The following is a 21,741-nucleotide window of genomic DNA, read 5'->3' as shown; positions in this document are numbered from 1 at the left end:
GTGCCCAGACTAAATTATGAATGCACTGCGAGGCACAATGTTAAAACAGCAACTAAAAAGGACAACACTAGAAAAGGCACATTAACAGGCAAGGGATTAAAAGAAAACAGCATAATCAAATGTCCTTAGACAGGTTTGTCAAGTGGATAAAACGAAGAACGCAAGCAGCTGCTTCTGGGTCATTTGCTAAAATTTCATCCAGAGGACATGGCAGGCCAAGATCAATTCGCAGTGTATTAAAATTTGGACCGGTCATTAAAATGTGGCGTACCGTCAGCAATTGCCCACATGGGCAGAACGGCGCCGGCGCAGTCGTCAACAGATGGCGGTGGCTGAACCGGTAGTGTCCAATCCGTAACTGGGACAAAACGACCTCCTCCCGCCGAGAAGGGCGTGAAGAGGTCGTCCAAGCCGTGAGGAGTGGTTTCAAGGTCCGAAGCTTGTTTTCAGTAAGTGTAGACCAATCGGCACGCCACAGCGATAAAATGCGCTGACAAATGACCCTGTTAAAATCAGATGAAGGCACATAACAAGAAGCTGTCCGAAGCTAGAGGACCGCAGCCTTGGCCGCGGTATCTGCAGCTTCGTTCCCAGGGATACCGACATGGCCAGAGACCCACATAAAGGAAACCGGAGAACTGTCGTCCGCCAGCTGCTGAAAAGAGCGTTGGATCTGGTACACAAAAGGGTGAACCGGATACAGATCACTGAGGCCCTGGACGGCGTTCAGGGAATCAGAGCAGATGACATAAGCAGAATGTCAGTGGCGGCGGGTGTAAAGAACAGCCTGATAGAGGGCAAATAGCTCTGTTGCGAATACCGAACAATAGCCATGGTGTTGGTATTTGAAACTGTGTGCTCCGACAATAAAAGAACACCCGACACCGTCATTGATCTTAGGGCCATCTGTATAAATGAAGACCGTATTAATGAACTTCGAACAAAGTTCGACAAACCACGAGCAGTATACTGAGGCTGGGGTAACCTCCTTTGGGAGCGAGCAGAGGTCAAGGTGAACGAGAACCTGAGCCTGGAGACAAGGTGCCGTTTGGCTCTCGCCCACTCTAAAGGTTGCAGGGAGCGGAAAATCAAGTTGCTGAATGAGGCGACAAAAGTGAACTTCAGGGGGTAGCAGGGCAGATACATACAACCTGTATTGACAGTTGAGAGAGTCATCAAAAACGGAACAGTAAGACGGGTGGTCGGGCATTGATAATAGCCGACAGGCATACTAACAAAGCAGTATATCGCGCCAGTAGGTTAGTGGCAATTCACCGGCTTCAGCATGAAGACTCTCGACGGGACTAGTATAGAATGCTCCAATCGCAAGACGTAACCCTCAATGTTGTATAGAGTTGAGGCGGCGTAAGATGGACGGCCATGCAGAGGAATATACAAAGCTCCCATAATCCAGCTTTGAGCGGCGATCGACCGATATAGGCAAAGTAGGATGGTTCGATCTGCTCCCCACGACATACGGCTGAAAACACGGAGGACATTGAGGGAACGGGTACAACGGGCAGCCAAATATGACACATGTGGAGACCAGCTAAGTTTCCTGTCAAATGTAAGACCAAAAATTTTGTTGTCTCCTTGAATGGGCGAGCAACGGGACCGAGATGTAAGGATGTTGGGAAGAACTCTTTGTAGTGCCAGAAGTTAATAAAGACCGTCTTCTCAGCAGAAAAACGGAAGCCACTGGCGACACTCCGGGAGTAAAGATGGTCAAGACAATGCTGAAGACAGCGCTCCAGGAAACATGTACGCTACAGTAGATGGAAAAATTGTCCACAAAAAGGGAGCCTGATACATCAGCTGGGAGGCAATGCATTATTGGATTGATCGCTATGGTGAAAAGAGCGACGCTCAAAACTGAGCCCTGTGGCACAACATTCTCCTGGCGAAAGGTGTCGGACAGGACAGAACCCACACATACCCTGAACTTTCGGTCCATTAAAAAGGCACGAATAAAAAGAGGGAGGCGACCGCGAAGGCCCCATGTATGCATGGTGCGGAGAATGCCCGCCCTCCAACAGGTGTTGTACGCCTTCTCCGAATCAAAGAACACAGCCACTGTCTGGTGCTTCCAAGGTCAACAAGGTAACCAGATGGTCAACAGCAGAGCAGCACCTACGAAATCCACATTGTACATTGATAAGTAGGCGTCGAGATTCAAGCAGTCAAACCAAATGAGAGTTAATCATTCATTCCATCACCTTCCAGACACAGCTGGTAAGGGAAATGGGTCGATAACTGGAAGGCAAGTGCTTATCCTTCCCCAGCTTAGGAATCAGGACAACAATAGATTCGCGCCAGCATGTGGGAACATGACCCTCAATCCAGATGCGATTATAAGTACGAGGAAAAAAACCTTTACCCGCAAGAGAAAGGTTCTTCAGCATCTGAATATGAATAGAATCAGGCACTGGAGCGGCGGACCGTGACCGGACAAGTGCTCTTTCGAGTTCCCACATGGTGAATGAGGCATTATAACTTTCATGATTCGAGGAGCGGAAGTTAGGTGGCCTTGCCTCCTCTGCCTGTTTTCAGGGGAGGAATGTAGGGTGGTAATGAGTGGAGCTCAAAACCTCTGTTAGAAATTGGCCGAAGGCATTGGAGACATCCTCAGGGGCTACAAAGATGTCATTCGCAACCGTCAAGCCAGAAACTGGTGAGTGGACCTTAGTACCACATTGCCGGCGCAGGCTACCCCAGACAACAGAGGAAGGAGTAAAACTGTTGAAGGAGCCCAGCTGGCTTTCTTGCTTTCTTTAACAACACGACTGCACTGCACATGTAGTCATTTATAATTAATACAATTCGCCATCGTAGGGTGGCGTTTAAAGGTGCATAAAGCACGTCGACGAGCATGTATAGCGTCTCTACATACTGCGGTCCATCAGGGAATCGGTACGTGACGTGGAGAAGTAGTAGTATGAGATGGAATATTCATCAGCAGTGAGAATGACTTCCATGAGGTGTGTGACCTGACTATCGCAGCTTGCGAAGTTTTGATCCTGAAATGTCACCGAAAGAAAAGTAGGGGCGCCAGTATTGAGGCAGACAAGATTGAGGTGGTTGAGAAGGTCTGCTAACAGGGAGCCTCTTGGGCAGGATGCTGGAGAGCCCCAAAGGGGAAGGTGGGCATTGAAGTCTCCAGTCAACAAAAATGGTGCAGGTAGCTGAGCAATATTTTGCATCATGTCTGCCCTAGTAACAGCAGACGACAATAGAGTGTAAACAGTACAAATGGAAAATGTGAAAGTGGGGAGAGTAATTCGGATGGCAACTGCCTGCAGATCGTGGTAGATGGGATCATAGTAGATATCATCCCGGACCAGCAACATAACCCCTCCATGAGCCGGAATACCTGCCATAGGGGGTAGGTCAAAACACACAGAGGTATAGAGTGCCAAGTCAATATGATCGCATGGGCGTAGCTTCATTTCCTGGAGAGCTACTATGAGCAGACAGTGCAAGCACAGTAGCAACTTTAAGTCCTCTCAGTTGGAGCGAATGTCGCAAATGTTCCAATGAAGAAGTGCCATGGTGAGAAGAAAAAGAAAAAGGAGAAGCAAGAAGGGGTCACCTCGAAGGCCGCTGAGGGCCTGGCTTCGAGCGAGCACTGTTGCCGCTATCAATAGGTGGAGAGTCATCGTCCATTTTTTCAATAGGTTCATTGGCCACCATGTTAAGATGGTCAGTAGGGGGAGCTTCCTCCACCAGCAAACAGCCAGATGTTCGACTACTAGCAGTGCAGCCAGGCGATATGGATGACGACCTGGGGCAGCAAACAGTGGGTGGCTCAGGAGAAGAAATGCGGAAAAGAAGAACTTTTCTTCCTATGAGCCTTCTTGGAAGGTCATTTAGTCGAAGTACTGGTCGATGGCTGGGAGTTCGGGGTACGTAAGATGTCTTTACGGGACGGTTCCTTCTTGACGGCCCATGCATCTGACTTCTGGGTCTGGGTCTTGGCAGAAGCTGATGAAGGTGCTTGTGTCTTAGGGGTGATGGGAGGAGGAGGAGACATTGACCAGGCGATCTTAGCACTGGCCGAACGAACAACCGTAGCGCTAAAGGTCAGATTGCATGTCTGCGTCGATACCTCCCTGGTAGGCCAAGGAGAGGCGAGGACGGTATTGTATTTCCCTGCTTGGAGCAGCGTGGGCTTCCTACTAGCAAAAAGCTTGCAAGCAGCCGAGGTGGACACTTTCTCTTTGATCCGAATTTCCTGTATACAGCGTTCATCCTTGTAGATGGGACAGTCGTGAGAGGATGCTGCATGGTCGCCCTGACAGTTCACGCAACGAGGAGATGGAAGTGGACAGTCACCCTCACGGGCATGCCTGCCACAAGTGACGCAATTAGCTGCATTAGAACAAGACTGGCGGGTGTGGTTAAAATGCTGACACTGGTAGTAGCACGTAACTATCGGGACATAGGGGAGAACAGAAATAACCTCATAGCCAACTTTGATGCGCAATGGCAGCTGAACACTATCAAAGGTCAAGAAAAGTGTCCGGCTTGGTACAAGGTCATTGTCGACCTTTTTCATGACCCTATGGACAGCTGTCACGCCCTGCTCAGCGAGGAAAGACTGAATCCCCTTGTCAGTCAATCTGTCGAGTGATCTAGTAGATACCACACCACAAGACGAATTCAAAGTGCGGTGAGCCTCAACCAGGACAGGGAATGTGAACAGGAGTGTGGCCCGAAGGAGTTTTTGTGCCTGTAAGGCAATCTCAGTTTCCAACAACAAGGTACTGTTACGCATCCTGGTACAAGACTTGACAGGTCCGGCTATGGCATCTACACCCTTCTGAATAACGAAAGGGTTGACAGTTGAAAAATCCTTTCCGGCCTCAGATCTAGAAACTACGAGGAACTTTGGGGCAGGCGGAAGCACTTTTGTCACTGGTGGCTGGTCAAGTTTCCGTTTTTGGACAAAAGTCGAGAATTGTGAAATGATTTGGGTGAAGGTCACGGTTAAAGCAGGCTCAGACATGGTAATTGGATGTCTCTATAGGCCCCCGGGCTCAGCAGCTGTTGTGGCTCAGCACCTGAAGAATAATTTGGAAAATATTTCGAGTAGATTTCCCCACCATGTTATAGTTCTGGGTGGAGATTTTAATTTGCCGGATACAGACTGGGAGACTCAAACGTTCATAACGGGTGGCAGGGACAAAGAATCCAGTGAAATATTTTTAAGTGCTTTATGTGAAAACTACCTTGAGCAGTTAAACAGAAAACCGACTCGTGGCGATAACATATTAGACCTTCTGGTGACAAACAGACCCGAACTATTTGAATCAGTTAATGCAGAACAGGGAATCAGCGATCATAAAGCGGTTACTGCATTGATGATTTCAGCCGTACATAGAAATATTAAAAAAGGTAGGAAGATTTTTCTGTTTAGCAAAAGTGACAAAAAGCAGATTTCAGAGTACTTGGTGGCTCAACACAAAAGTTTTGTCTCAAGTACAGATAGTGTTGAGGATCAGTGGACAAAGTTCAAAACCATGGTACAATATGCGTTAGATGAGTATGTGCCAAGCAAGATCGTAAGAGATGGGAAAGAGCCACCGTGGTACAACAACCGAGTTAGAAAACTGCTGCGGAAGCAAAGGGAACTTCACAGCAAACATAAACATAGCCAAAGCCTTGCAGACAAACAAAAATTACGCGAAGCGAAATGCAGTGTGAGGAGGGCTATGCGAGAGGCTTTCAATGAATTCGAAAGTAAAGTTCTATGTACTGACTTGGCAGAAAATCCTAAGAAATTTTGGTCCTATGTCAAAGCGGTAGGTGGATCAAAACAAAATGTCCAGACACTCTGTGACCAAAATGGTACTGAAACAGAGGATGACAGACTAAAGGCCGAATTACTAAATGTCTTCTTCCAAAGCTGTTTCAGAGAGGAAGACTGCACTGTGCTTCCTTCTCTAGATTGTCACACAGTTGACAAAATGGTAGATATCGAAGTAGACGACAGAGGGATAGAGAAACAATTAAAATCACTCAAAAGAGGAAAGGCCGCTGGTCCTGATGGAATACCAGTTCGATTTTACACAGAGTACGCGAAGGAACTTGCCCCCCTTCTTGCAGCGGTGTACCGTAGGTCTCTAGAAGAGCGAAGCGTTCCAAAGGATTGGAAAAGGGCACAGGTCACCCCCTTTTCAAGAAGGGATGTCGAACAGAAGTGCAGAACTATAGACCTATATCTCTAACGTCGATCAGTTGTAGAATTTTGGAACACGTATTATGTTCGAATATAATGTCTTTTCTGGAGACTAGAAATCTACTCTGTAGGAATCAGCATGGGTTTCAAAAAAGACGGTCGTGTGAAACCCAGCTCGCGCTATTCGTCCACGAGACTCAGAGGGCCTTAGACACGGGTTCACAGGCAGATGCCATGTTTCTTGACTTCCGCAAGGCATTTGACACAGTTCCCCATAGTCATTTAATGAACAAAGTAAGAGCATACGGACTATCAGATCAATTGTGTGATTGGATTGAGGAGTTCCTAGATAACAGAACGCAGCATGTCATTCTCAATGGAGAGAAGTCTTCCGAAGTAAGAGTGATTTCAGGTGTGCCGCAGGGGAGTGTCATAGGACCGTTGCTATTCACAATATACATAAATGACCTGGTGGATGACATCGGAAGTTCACTGAGGCTTTTTGCAGATGATGCTGTGGTGTATCGAGAGGTTGCAACAATGGAAAATTGTACTGAAATGCAGGAGGATCTGCAGCGAATTGACACATGGTGCACAGAATGGCAATTGAATCTCAATGTAGACAAGTGTAATGTGATGCGAATTCATAGAAAGATAGGTCCCTTATCACTTAGCTACAAAATAGCAGGTCAGCAACTGGAAGAAGTTAACTCCATAAATTATCTGGGAGTACTCATTAAGAGTGATTTAAAATGGAATGATCATATAAAGTTGATCGTCGGTAAAGCAGATGCCAGACTGAGATTCATTGGAAGAATCCTAAGGAAATGCAATCCGACAACAAAGGAAGTAGGTTACAGTACGCTTGTTCGCCCAATGCTTGAATACTGCTCAGCAGTGTGGGATCCGCACCAGGTAGGGTTGATAGAAGAGATAGAGAAGATCCAACGGAGAGCAGCGCGCTTCGTTACAGGATCATTTAGTAATTGCGAAAGCGTTACGGAGATGACAGATAAACTCCAGTGGAAGACTCTGCAAGAGAGACCCTCAGTAGCTCGGTACGGGCTTTTGTTAAAGTTTCGAGACAATACCTTCACCGAAGAGTCAAGCAGTATATTGCTCCCTCCTACGTATATCTCGCGAAGAGACCATGAGGATAAAATCAGAGAGATTAGAGCCCACACAGAAGCATACCGACAATCCTTCTTTCCACGTACAATACGAGACTGGAATAGAAGGGAGAACCGATAGAGGTACTCAGGGTACCCTCCGCCACACACCGTCAGGTGGTTGCGGAGTATGGATGTAGATGTAGATGTAGATGTAGAGAAGAATAAGAGAAATCCATTGCGGATGAATCCCCCATGATTGCCAGCGTCTCCGATGGCACGCTCCTTCCTTGTGGGGACCCTCTCAGAGGGCGCTCCCACCTTAGGTCAATATTTACACCTCAGGCCAAACCTCCCAAGAAAGGGACGGAGGGACCAATCGGCATGGTTGGAAGGTGTCAGCTCGAGCAATCACCCCTCCCTGGGCCTGGCTTTTACCAGGGGGTACGTACGGGCCCTACTTGTCTACCCAGGGCAAGGAATTACACTTCTCCCGTCACTGGCTATGCGTGCGAATGCATGGGTCGGCCATCAGGCAAGCACAGGGAGAAAAGAAGAAGAGGGGAAAAAAGGGAGAGAGGGAGAGAAAGGACAGACTGTCTCAAACATCGAGGCAGAGATCATAGGGTGGACAAGAAGGCAAGGAGAAGAAGGCAAGGTAAAAAGGAAGGAAGACAGTGAGAGAGGGAGAAGGACAAAGAAAGGAAACAAACAAAGAAAGGAAGAAACTGGAATAAGCGAAAAACCAAAATGACCACAAATGTAAGTTGTTGAACTGTCCATCTCCGGATGCAGACGCAAACTATCCCCTTGAGGGGAAGGGACTCCTTTTAGTCGTCTCTTATGACAGGCAGGAATACCACGGGCCTATTCTTACCCCGGACCCGCAGGGGGAACTCGGTGACATGTGTCCACATCGTACAACTATATTCAGGTGGTACAGAGAACTCCAAAGAAGAAATTTCACTCTGGAGGATGCTGAGAAGACGGGAAGGCCATGATCAGCAGTTAGAGAGGAAACCATTGATGCTGTGAGGAAAATGCTAGATGAAGACAGACAAGCGACCTATAAGCAGACAGAGGATACCTTAGGACTAAGTGCACCAGAAATTCGTTCGATTCTGCATGATCATTTGCAAGTAAAAAGCTTTGTTGTCTCTCTTGCTGTACAGACTGACGGAAGAGCAGATGACACCTGACATGTGACTTGGTGCCGGGAGGTATTAAAGAAGTTTTCTAAGGGACAATCTCAGTACGTGAATACCATCGTGACAGGTAACAAGATTCGGGTGTATTATTATGATGTGCCAACTACAACTGAAAACAGAGTTTGGGTCTTTCAAGATGAGAACACACCCATAGCTGTAAGAAAATCCTGATCAGTAAAGAAGAAAATGATAGTGTTCATTTATTTTTTCAAATCTACTTTGACACACAGAAGTCAGTCACAGCTAAATAGTATGCTGAGCAGTCCCTGCCCAAAGTCATCTAATCTTTGAAGATCCTGTGACTGAAGTCAAGAATGGACACTTGGTTCCTCCATCAGAACGTTGCAGCTCACCACATCAAAACATAGCATACAGTGAATATTTGTGGGGTACAGGACCTAAACTTCTTGAGCACCCTCCTTACAGACCTTGCTCCTTGTGACTTTTCACAGTTCCCGCATGTAAGATGAAGCTGAGAGGAGTGCAGTACAAAACTTGGGGTACCCTTTGTATGGGCTTGCAATTGTAAAACAACAATGGAATGGTACAAAACAATGTTAGTTGTGACTAGGGCACCTCATACGGAGGCGCACCCACTTGAGGGTTAATTACACCTTTTGAACTTCACCAGTGTAATAGGATGCAGTTTGGGGTTGCGTGTGCACTTGCTATTTTCCAAAACTTTTTTAAACAGCTTGTCAACTATCTTGATGATATACTGGTTAAAGGTCATAAAAATGAGAAACATCTACAAATTTATTACTCATGCCTCCCCCCCCCCCCCCCCCCCAACTTATGTTTCTGGGGACATGTCAATGTTTTTTATGTTTATGCAATATAATACAATATAAATCCTTTATTTGCTTTTTAACATACTCAGATGAAAAGAATTGCCTGATAAATATATCTCTGGGATGATACAATATCTGATGTTTCTACAAAGATTTACGTTTTGGTATTTCTGCTGAATATTCATTTTCATAAATAAATTATTACAGTTTTATTATTTGTAAAAGTAAATTACATTTATTAATGAGCCAAAACATTATGATTGCCTGCTTAATAGTTTGTTTGTCCATCTGTGGAATGTAACACATCACTCATTCTGCATATCAGGGATTCAACAGTTTGCTAGTACGTTTGTTGAGGTATGTGGCATTAGATGTCTACGCACAGGTCATTTAAACTTGCGCAGGTAACAGGCCACCATGTGTGCGGTGAAGGCACCCAATAGTGACCCAGATGGGCTCTACAGGATTTACATCAGGTGAATTTTGTCACCAAGACACCAACATGAGGTCATTATAATGCTCCTCAAACCACTATAGCACAATTCTGGCACCGAGACAAGGACAATTATATTGCTGAAAGATAACATCAAGCATAGAGGGATGAAGGTGCAGCTATCAGCATATCTTCGATTACTATCACAGGTCCCTTGCAAGCGATGGAGAATGTCTACCATAACATATTATTGTCCCCACCAGCCTGCATCCATGCCATTTTGAGGAGCTGTCCACCTCAATGAAGGTATGTGAAGATGACTGTCAACCTAGTGTAACAAAAATGTGATTGACAGTCAACTGATTGATGGTCGAATCCAGATGGTTCCATGCCCACAGCAGTCCTAAGTGATGATGTTGGGTCAACATGTGAACATGTACGGGTGGTCTGCTGTGGAGCTCTTTGTTCAACACAGTACAATGAATGGTGTGCTCCAAAAAACATCAGAGATGCCTTCCATCCGTCCTACTCTACAGACCAAACATGCCCCCAAACCCCATATTCTGTGAAGAGATATTGATGTCCTACCATTTACAGCCTTGTGGTAGTTTCACTGTACTCTTTCCGCAGATGCTCACGACAATGGCACATGAACATTAGACCAGCTTTGTCATTTTCGAGATACTCGTTCACAGGCTCTGTGTAATAATAATCTGTCCTTTGTCAAAGTCCCTTATCTCAATGATTTCCCCACTTACAGCCCATATCTCCACTAGGGTGATCCCCCATCCAACTCTGCCCAGCTCACATACTTTTGTTAACACATCACATGCCCGTAACAACAGCAGGTGGCATCCAACATCACAGTCGACAGAGGTAATAATGTTTTGGCTTAAATGTGTATACTAAACAAAATTACATATACTTATTATATTATTCATTGTCATTACATTTTTGTATTACAAATATCTTCCAGTTTTAGAAGAAAAAGCTTTATTACTCTACAAATTTACTTTGCGTACACCTCTAAAGCTCTAACTATCTGTTTATGCTTTTACATTGTTCCATCTCATTTTGTAACGTAAGGTTCAACGCAGGTGCCACAAAGGGTAAAGTTACGTTTCCTACAAAATGTCAGTGGTCTGCCTTTGCAATCAGCAGACTGATGTCTTTCAGAGTCACGTATTGACATAAAGTGGTCCTTCCCATCATATCTTACTTCAAGGAATGCTCTTCTTGGTGTTGATAAGGGATGTCCCATTCTGCGATTGGTGCCCATTTTCAGATACTGGACAGCAAAACATCATCAGAACTCCAATAAATCTATATATCTGGCCCCATGTACCATATTATCTTGCAGTTCACAACAGCCGTATCAATTATTCTTGTAAAGAGAGCCCGATTCCAATTCTTGCCGCATAAAGAAGCAGCATATTTACCAAAAAGGAAAACATGATGGTCTACTCCTGCCATATGTGTATTGTAATTCTTTACAGACTGTGGCTGCTGAATGGTGGTTTTCTGCTTAGCCATTCTATCCACCTACTTGCTAAAGTGATTGACTCCACAGTATCAAAATTGGTGCCAAAACAGACACATACATTATTTTATTTGACATATGAGATTTCAACATACAAGATTTCAAACTGCCTATTGGCTTCTGTCACGGGTTCTTCGGCCGACGTTCATCTAATGATTTTTCTGACGTTTCGCCAGCACGAGTGGCTGGCATTGTCAAAGCTTCACCCTCCATTGCCGGTGGTGAACTGGAGCCGAGCTCACGGGCGCAGACTATATGTACCTGGCGCGCCAATGTCCGAGGGCTTCTCCGCGGTCATTTCCGGTCTGGTTCTCCTCTTGCTACCTGCAACGGTAGATCGCTGCAGTACGGGAAGCCAGGATCCGTTGACCTTAAGGCTTTCCTCTTTCTTGTTCAAACTGTTCGCGTGTTTTTGTATTTCTACAGCTTCTCTGAAAAAGTGCGTGTGATAGTGCTTCTCTACAGCCAGAACTTCCGTGTCGGCGAATTTTATTACGTGGTCGGTCTCATTCAGTGCGTGCTCTGCCACGGCCAATTTCTCCACCTGTCCCAACCTGCAATGTCGCTTATGCCCTTTGATCCTGGTGTTGATGGATCGTCCAGTCATTCCGACATAAACTTTTCCGCATGTGCATGGTATACAGTATATTCCCAACATTGCAAGTGGGTCTCTTTTCTCCTTCGCCGATCTAAGACACTCTTTGATCTTCCTTGCCGGTTTGAAAATCGTCTTTATGCCATGTTTGCGCAATATATGGCCGATTCTGTCCGTCACTCTGGGAATGTATGGCAGAAAGGCCGTACCCAACATTTCTTTTTCTGGTTCCTTACTTCGCTGAGTGTTTGGCTCTGTTACACTTCTAATATAATTTTTGGAGTACCCATTGCTCCTCAGGACAGTTTCCAGGTGTTGCATTTCTCGTTTGAGGTGTTGCGGCTCACATATTCGTCCTGCTCTCGTTACGAGCATACTAATCATGCCTCTTTTCTGGCTCGGGTGGTGGTTTGACAGTTTGTGTAGGTATCAGTCCGTGTGTGTCGCTTTTCGATAAACACTGTGTCCCAGGTTTTCGCCGTCCCTTGTGCCCAGCACATGTAGAAATGGCAGTTTCTTGTCCTTCTCTACTTCCATTGTAAATGTTATGTTGGCATGGAGGCTGTTCAAGTGTCTGAGGAAGTCACCGAGCTGTTCTTCACCATGGCTCCACACCACGAAAGTATCATCGACGTACCTGTACCACACCTTAGGTTTGCAAGTCGCCGAGTCCAGTGCCTGTGCTTCGAATTGTTCCATGAAGAAGTTGGCCACCACTGGACTGAGAGGACTGCCCATGGCGATGCCTTCCAGCTGTTCGTAGAAATCTCCATTCCACGTAAAATAGCTCATGGTGAGACATGCATGGAAGAGCTTTCTGATGTCCTGCACGAAAATGGAACCGATGTGCTCCAGAGCGTCACTGAGTGGCACTTTCGTAAATAACGAAACAACATCAAAGCTGACTAAGATGTCGTTTGGTGCAAGTTTCAGTTTCTTCAGCTTCTCAATGGAATGTCCTGAGTCCTTAATGCATGTGTAGGTCTTCCCCACGTGTGGCTGGAGCAGAGAGGCCAAGTGTTTTGCCAGTTTACATGTCGGTGATCCAGGAGCGCTAACGATCGGTCTCAGTGAAACGTTCTTATGGATCTTGGGTAATCCATACAGCTGAGGTGGTAGGGCTTCTGTGTTGCGCAGGTTTCTCTGTATGTCCGCCGGCAGAGAAGACGCCTTGACTAATTGATTTGTATTCCGTGTGATACGCTGCGTCGGATCTGTGCTTAGTTTTCAGTATGTCATCGGATCTAATAGGTCTCGGATCTTTTGCTCATGATCTTCGGTCTTCATTACGATGGTCGCATTCCCCTTATCAGCAAGCAGTACCAATATACTCTCGTCGGCGTTGAGATTCTTAATGGCTTGTACCTCTTCTTTCTTCAGGTTGCAAGCTGGTGGTTTTGCTCGGCGCAGTATCCTGGCTGTTTCCGTGCGTATTTCCTCTGCCCTTTCACAAGGAAGGGTACAAATGGCTGCTTCAGTGTTGGCAATGATATCCTCCATAGGTATAGTTCTCAGGATGATAGCGAAATTCCCTCCTTTTTGAAGAACAGTCACTTCCTCTTCAGTCAATTGTTGTTCAGTGAGGTTGACCACTGTGTGTGACATGTCGGGAATCGCCTTGTCGGTCTGCTTCCGGCATCTTTCAAACTTTTTCTTCTGTCGCTCGGTGCAGCGCTCGAGTTCGTTCTGCATGCTCCTGTGGGTCCCAGTCGTCTTTCAAACTTTTTCTTCTGTCGCTCGGTGCAGCGCTCGAGTTCGTTCTGCATGCTCCTGTGGGTGATGCTGTCGATCTTGTCCCAGTCGTCTTTCAAACTTTTTCTTCTGTCGCTCGGTGCAGCGCTCGAGTTCGTTCTGCATGCTCCTGTGGGTGATGCTGTCGATCTTGTCCCAGTCGTCTCGATGCATTCTGCTACTCAGTTGATAGAAAATGTCCAGAAGTTACTGATCCGTTCTTGCCAAGTCTCTCTGTGTTGTATGTATTCGCTCACAAAGAAAAGCTCGTTCCATTCTGTCGTAGATACGATGTGCTTGGGCGGTGGTGAATAGGCACTTACATCTCAGGAACTTCGGTGTAGCACATTCATCTCGGCACCGTGACAGAAAGGCGAGAGAGGACATCAGTCGCGCTTTCTTCTTCCGTCGTTGGTCAAGGTGTCGGTACAATATGTAAATCTCCTCCCCGTAGAGGCGTAATACAAAATTGTTAAGGCTTTCGTGGCCACTTGTTGACAAACTGCCTATTGGCTTCTGTCTCGGGTTCTTCGGCCAACGTTCATCTAATGATTTTTCGGACGTTGGCGCGCCAGGTACATATAGTCTGCGCCCGCGAGCTCGGCTCCAGTTCACCACCGGCAATGGAGGGTGAAGATTTGACAATGCCAGCCACTCGTGCTGACGAAACGTCAGAAAAATCATTAGATGAATGTCGGCCGAAAAACCCGAGACAGAAGCCAATAGGCAGTCTGTCAACAAGTGGCCACGAAAGCCTTAACAATTTTGTATACAAGATTTCCCCATTTGTATCAGAAGTTAAGTCGTAAACAAAACACGGCAATTTTTCCAACAGCTTTGTTTCGTGAAGAGGACACTTTTCAGTTCTGTTTTCTCACACTATACTTGTTACACTAAATTCAGTGTTTTGTAGGTGCAGCAAGAGATCTCAACTAGTGAAACATTACCAGATACATATAGTCTCCGCCCGCGAGCTCGGCTCCAGTTCACCACCGGCAATGGAGGGTGAAGCTTTGACAATGCCAGCCACTTGTGCTGACAAAACGTCAGAAAAATCATTAGATGAACGTCGGCCGAAAAACCCGAGACAGAAGCCAATAGGCAGTTTGTCAACAAGTGGCCACGAAAGCCTTAACAATTTTGTATACAAGATTTCACCATTTGTATCAGAAGTTAAGTCGTAAACAAAACATGGCAACTTTTCCAACTGCTTTGTTTCGTGAAGAGGACACTTTTCAGTTCTGTTTTCTCGCACTTTACTTGTTACACTAAATTCAGTGTTTTGTAGGTGCAGCAAGAGATCTTGACTAGTGAAACATTACCAAGGTCCAATACTAGAAGTGAATGCTTTTATTGTGTTACTTTTATTACAGCTGTGTCAACAGATGATACTGTTTCTCCCAGTGAACTAAAAATGGATCTGTTGTCTTAACACTTGCTAAACAACAATGTAGGCCAATAATGGAAAGTTATTTACTTGCAAATATTATTGCATGAACCTTCTCCTGCACAACTAAAGCCAACAGAAATTAAGAAGTAATTGATAAGATTGTTACGACTACAGAGGTATCTCTTTAATCAGTGTTGTGGGTAAAATCTTCTCAGGTATTGTTGAAAGGAAAGTGCGAGTATTAGTTGAGGACCAATTGGATGAAAATCAGTGTGGGTTTAGGCCTCTTAGAGGCTGTCAAGACCAGATCTTTAGCTTACAGCAAATAATGGAGAAGTGTTATGAGTGGAACATGGAACTGTATCTATGCTTTATAAATCTAGAAAAGGCATATGACCAGGTTCCTAGGAGGAAGTTATTGTCTGTTCTACGAGATTATGGAATAGGAGGCAAACTTTTGAGAGCAATTAAAACTCTTTACATGGATAGTCAGACAGCAGTTAGAGTTGACAGTAAATTGAGTTCATGGTTCAGAGTAGTTTCAGGGGTAAGACAAGGCTGCAAACTGTGGGAAAGAGATATAAATGTATTGAGTGCCAAATAGGAGGAACAAAGTTAGAACAGGTGGACGGTTTCAAGTACTTAGGATGCATATTCTCACAGGATGGCAACATAGTGAAAGAACTGGAAGCGAGGTGTAGCAAAGCTAATGCAGTGAGCGCTCAGCTACGATCTACTCTCTTCTGCAAGAAGGAAGTCAGTACCAAGACTAAGTTATCTCTGCACCGTTCAATCTTTCGATCAACTTTGTTGTATGGGAGCGAAAGCTGGGTGGATTCAGGTTACCTTATCAACAAGGTTGAGGTTACAGATATGAAAGTAGCTAGGATGATTGCAGGTACTAGTAGATGGGAGCAAAGGCACAAGGGTGTCCACAATGCAGAAATCAAAGAAAAACTGGGAATGAACTCTATAGATGTAGCGGTCAGGCAAACAGGCTTAGATGGTGGGGTCATGTTACACGCATGGGAGAAGCAAGGTTACCCAAGAGACTTATGGGTTCAGCAGTAGAGGGTAAGAGGAGTCGGGGCAGACCAAAGAGAAGGTATCTGGATTCGGTTAAGAACGATTTTGAAGTAATAGGCTTAACATCAGAAGAGGCACCAATGTTAGCACTGAATAGGGGATCATGGAGGAATTTTATAAGGGGGACTATGCTCCAGACTGAACGCTATTAGTAATAAAATAAAAAAACAACAGAGCCTAAAAATAGATCAGTGGGAGATGATGGGTTATGCCAAGATGAAAAAAAAAAAATAGGTTGGTTCCCAAACCTGTACAGTACCTGCAAGTATCTGCCACCAAGATTCCTAATTATGCCTGATTTATTCCTCTGGAAGCTTCCACTATCTATTCTTTGGATCAGTTGCACTGCAAGGGCATTCCATTTCCATGGTCCATAGTTGGTCAGTAGAGTTTCGAAGGTTCAATCACTTGCTTTTAACAATGTATCAGCTTCATTTACCATTTGTTTTCACAATGGATGCCTCTCCGCTCAGCATCAGGGACATAGTTTCCCACACCACACCCACAGCATTAGTTTTCAAAACTCAGGCTCAAGAACATTATTCACATAAAAAAGGGAAGCACTGGCTATCATTTTTCAAGTGCATAAATTCAGCATTGCCCTTTATGGAATAAGTTTCATTTAGGTCCTGACCACAAGCCTCACCATGAGCCTCTGCTCTCTCTCTCTTTTTTTTTTTCTTCCCCCCCCCCCCCCCCCTTCCCCCCAATGGTGCCCTCTCAAATGAGTTGCACTTTACAGTGGCTACATTCTGGTAATGCTCCACCCATAATTACATCAAATTACGTCATGACTTCTCCATTTCATGCCACCCCCAACAGTTCGATAGAACATTTTGTACACGCTTGCAAGACCCAAATGTTAAGCACTATGAGGAAAGCCATATCCTAAATGGTTCTCAGTGCCTTCCTAGCTTCTTGCACAATTGATGCCCATACACAGCCACAGTCAGGCATAGTTGCTGTGTAGATATCCTCACTGGATGATGCTCTGCCTCTTTCATAACACCATCAAGTTGAGTCAAAGAAGCAATGGTTTCTAATGCGGACACTCCTATATGGATGCCTACCACTGGGTGACCATGGCTTAGATCCAGGGGTCGATTCTGGTGCAACAAGGCTGTACTGGCGGTAACAGCATGGGGGCTGTCCTCCAGGTATTGGAATCAATTTCTCTTGTGGTATCCCAGACAGATGTCTATGCCATCCAAGGAGCTACTGTAGTAGCAGTTGCCTGAACACCATGATCACCAGTGATAATGAGCATTTAGTCGTTCCATCTCCTTCATAACTGCCACTGGAGATCTCTATGAACTTTTTATCACATTCTCCACTGGCAGAATCACTGGTGGTTCAGGCATCGTAAACTGGGAAGCTAGTAATTGCTTCTTCACCTCCTCTCCCACACCAGAGCATCAAAGCTCCAGAACTGCCACCTGGGACCTCATCTGGCACTGGTCCAATGCAGCTACCCCCCCCCCCCCCCGCCCCCCCCCCCCACACACACACACACACACACACACACACACACACATCATTCATATCGTTTTTGGATCTATGCATCAATCCAAGAAGGGAGGGATCATGTAATCCCAAAGGACATATCAATTAATATTATTAGTACACCTCATTACAATTATACTGACAAGGTCACTGTGAGTGGAGAGCAGCACCGACTTTCGTCATCAGGTTACATGGGCCCATCAGTTGGCCAATTAAGAATCAAGCAGTCACTGGCTCACTCTCACTTTTGTTTGATAGCTAATGTACTCCTCTCCAAGGCCGACTGAAGTACTGATGATTACCCTGCACAATACCAGTTATATCTGGTTTTTTTTTTTTTTTTTTTTTTTCGACTGATCTTGTTATCTGTCCATGGCAACTGAGCCTGCTTGTGATATAAATGTAGTAATGTCAACCTACTGCTGTTAAGTACTACTTAATTGGCCAAGTAATGGATTTCAGCCTCACCTAATAACATTTTCTGCCACCATACATTACACTGTATTGATTCCAATAGTTTTCATTTGTAGTCCTGGAAAGATTCACCTGATGAGTATCTCCTATCAACTATACTTCATTAATTCTGTATTTCAGACTGTTCAATGCAGTGTTAATAAATGACTTTTGTGATCTAAATTGGAGACTATAAAAAAAGATAATTGTAAATAAGTTGTCAGAAAAAATATTACCTGTGTAATTCAGAGAATACAAATGTTCAAGGGCGAATTTCCAGATGGAACAGGCTGTGAAGTAGTCAAAGACATCAACCTTGTTCTGCTCAGTAGTATATTCTGCAAATGGCTGATCAAACTTATCCTAGCTCGCAGACTGATGGTGACAATCTATGTGAGTGAGCGACTGGTTAATGGTCATGCTGTGTAACAGTTGTAACACAACTGATGGATGTCATGGCTCTGGGCCTATATCTGATGATTTTGGATATTTCATGTCCTCTTATAGGCAGGATTAACTGTGAAAGCAGTTACCCGACCTATAAAAATTAATATTTTTTCCAGAGTGAAATGTTTACTCTGTAGCTGAATGTGTGCTGATATGAAACTTGCTGGCAGATTAAAGCCTTGTACTGGACCGAGACTCAAACTCAGGACAGGTCGTGATTGGGCAGCTTTGACGGTAAAGTGTTTGCCCATGAAGGCACAGTTCCTGAGTGTGAGTATCAGTCTGGCATACAGTTTTAATTTGCCAAGAAATTTGAATACCGTTTGTTCATTCACCTTTTATTTTTCCAATACCATTCATCTGATTATGATGAGATTTTTGTGAGTTGTGCTCATGTCTCCAAAGGTTTCTATTGCCAATAGGGAGGAGAGGTGAAAAAGATGTGACATAGAAGCTTAATTCTGTAAATGCATGACACACTTATGTGTACAAATACTGCACAGTAACACGTAAAATAAGGGAAAAGCAACCATTCACGTACATCAGGATGATGTGTACAGCACAGAAACACATAATAGAAAACAGAATTCAAGCACTAGCTCTTTTTCTTGCAATATCACACATATTCACAAACACAATTACACAGACACCCAAACACACACTTTCGTGTCATGGCAAGATTTGAGACTGAATTAGTATTAGCCTCTTAATTACCGTTTAACTTCCTCCTTCTTACCCTACGTATCACTTTTATCTTTCTCGTTGTGATAAAAAGAACAGCCTGTGCAAGTCTACCCATGTATTTAAATCATGTCGCCCATTACATATGTCACACTATAGCACAGGAGAGTATATAGCTCTCCTACACACTTTCAACTTTTGATATGCGAAAAAAATCGTTACCAATGTAATACAGTTTTAAAGAAGTAACAACAACATATCAATGGAAACTGAAATGGGTGTCTTTCACAAGATAACAACTTTTTTTTTTAATAAATAATATTACTACACTAGTGGTCTCTATTGACTGACTTAACTAAAAATGCTATTATGTGCGGATGCAAAATTTAAATTAAAATCTCTTACTTTGTTTCTAATTCTTCTTGCTGTTTTATTTCATTAGCACACTGCTGAGACACTTGTTCACAGTTCTTTTGTTGCTCTAATAGATTTTTTCTCTGTCTTTCAACAAGTTCCTCTAGTTGCTGTACCCTTTTTTCCATTTCTTTGCACTGTGAATCCTTCTGGGTTTGCCATTCTATAACTCTAGCTGACTCGGCCTTCAATTTTGCTTGGAAATCATTCATTCCCTGTGATACTGACATAGATCCTTGCTGCTTTGATGTACTAGAGGGTATATTACTTTCAGAAAGTGTCTGCTTTTTGGTAGTCCTTGAGTGCCTCTGTTGTTGCACTTGGATTCTACTTAACTGGTTGATACGTGTTTGTTGTATTGCTTGCTGCATTTTTTAACACTACAATGTCTCTGTAGAAGTAATAAATGAAAAAATTATTAAGTCAAAAACTCAGTTTTCATGAAAATGTCATATGTTTGTTTGCTTACACCAACTTAGTCAAGCAAGTAAAACATAAAAAACAGATTACACTGATCCACACTACTTAAAGCATTCATATTTGCAGAGATACAAGGGCACAATTTCATAACAAAGTTTTTTTGTTTCTTTTCATGTACATTTAATTTTTAGTGTATCTTTTACTATGTAACACTGTATCTTAATAAACAAAGTAATACAGGCTGCCTCTGACAGAACTGAAATTCATTTGTTCATTTGCCTGATCTTCCATAAGCCGCTTTTGAAAGGAGAGCTTTCAGGGCAGTAGAATGTCAAGCTATATGTTAAAAGGCTGAAGCAGGCTTCACAGGCATTTTCGGTAAAATATACTATGCAGCAATCTGGTAGTGGAGGGAATTGTGGAGGGAGGGAAGGGTAAAAATTGTAGAGGGAGACCGAGGGATAAATACGGTATGCAGATTGAAATGGATGTAGGTGCAGTAGTTAGCGTGGGGAGCTACAACAAACCAGTCTTCGGAGTGAAGACCACAAGAGCAATAATAATAATACTATTAAAGTACTATTTCTTTCCATGCAGGCTGCTACAAGAAGAAAGCAAGTTACGACTGTGCCTACACAGGAAGTGTGATAACTTTTTATAGGGATTTGCATCACTATATGACAAAATGAGGACGTTTCTGAAATGTTGTAAACACTTAATCCATTCAGGTAATAAGTTCTCCAGGTCCCCTAAAACTGTAGGTAACAAAAAATGTATCAAGTAATTATTAGTAACATAACCAAATTTAAGGTAGCAAACATACAAATAAAATATGTAATTATATACATAAAACTCTGCTATGCATCAGTAATTTATTTAATTCTGTGACTATACATTTCACTTATTTTTAAACCACATAATTAAAAATAATGTCTGTGGAAAAGTACACAGGTCCCTAGTATTGACTGCATGGTGTGTTTCTACATGGGCCTGTAATGCCTGTCAAAAAAAGTTAAGTACCTGGGAGGAGAAAACAAAACTTCACGAGCTGAGAGGGTATGTGATGTTATTGCTGTGATCAAATTTACAAATGACTTTGCAGTATGAGCTCAGTTATCAGTTTGGCATTTCACCCCTTCTGACCTGGACCTACACACTGATTCGAATCGGAAGATGACGTAAGGCCATCAATTCTCCCCTAAGACAAGTTGGCCCACAACTGTTGTAACTAGTCCTTGATACCTAGGATATTTGGTATTGACATACAATCTGGTCCCACATGTTCTATTGGCGACATCACACAGATAGTTTGTGAACACATGTGCATGTGTGGACGAACATTGTCCTGTTGGAAACACACCATGATACTGTCACATGAGAGCTAACACTTAAGGATGCATCGTGTCTGTGACATACTAATGTGTTGTCAAAGCTCCCTTAACCAGTACCAGTTTTGATCTAAGTACAGACCCACTGGCTCCCCACACCATGAAAAGAGGAAAACTGCTGTGCATCTCCAAAACATTGGAAGAATGGAAAATCTCCCATGGTGGCCACCATACTAGCCAATGATTGTTATCTAGCATAAGGCAGAACTGAGATTCAGTTGCTGAACATAATGTGAGGCCATTCATCAACAGTCCATACTTACACGTCACAGCATCACTCCTTTCCCTAGTCCGGCTACTGCTTGTCACTGAACAATTGTGCAGAATGACACAGAATGTTGTAGGGAGTCCATTACTTGTTCTCAGATGGCAGG

The 21,741-nt window shown here is 44.0% G+C and overlaps 1 protein-coding gene across 2 annotated transcripts in view; it reads right to left on the bottom strand.

The window, feature by feature from the left end:
• Positions 1–21,741, bottom strand: part of LOC126281196 (uncharacterized) — a 239,262-nt gene that overhangs the window by 202,060 nt on the left and 15,461 nt on the right. For both annotated transcript variants that reach the window (XM_049979905.1, XM_049979906.1), the window contains exon 2: positions 19,551–19,950. In XM_049979905.1, coding sequence (XP_049835862.1) covers positions 19,551–19,930 — 380 coding nt within the window. In that variant the 5' untranslated portion in view covers positions 19,931–19,950. The remainder of the gene's footprint in view (positions 1–19,550; positions 19,951–21,741) is intronic.

The sequence above is a fragment of the Schistocerca gregaria genome, chromosome 7, assembly GCF_023897955.1.
Source record: "Schistocerca gregaria isolate iqSchGreg1 chromosome 7, iqSchGreg1.2, whole genome shotgun sequence".
Lineage (NCBI taxonomy): Eukaryota > Metazoa > Arthropoda > Insecta > Orthoptera > Acrididae > Schistocerca > Schistocerca gregaria.
This window is presented reverse-complemented; position numbering and strand designations above follow the sequence as displayed.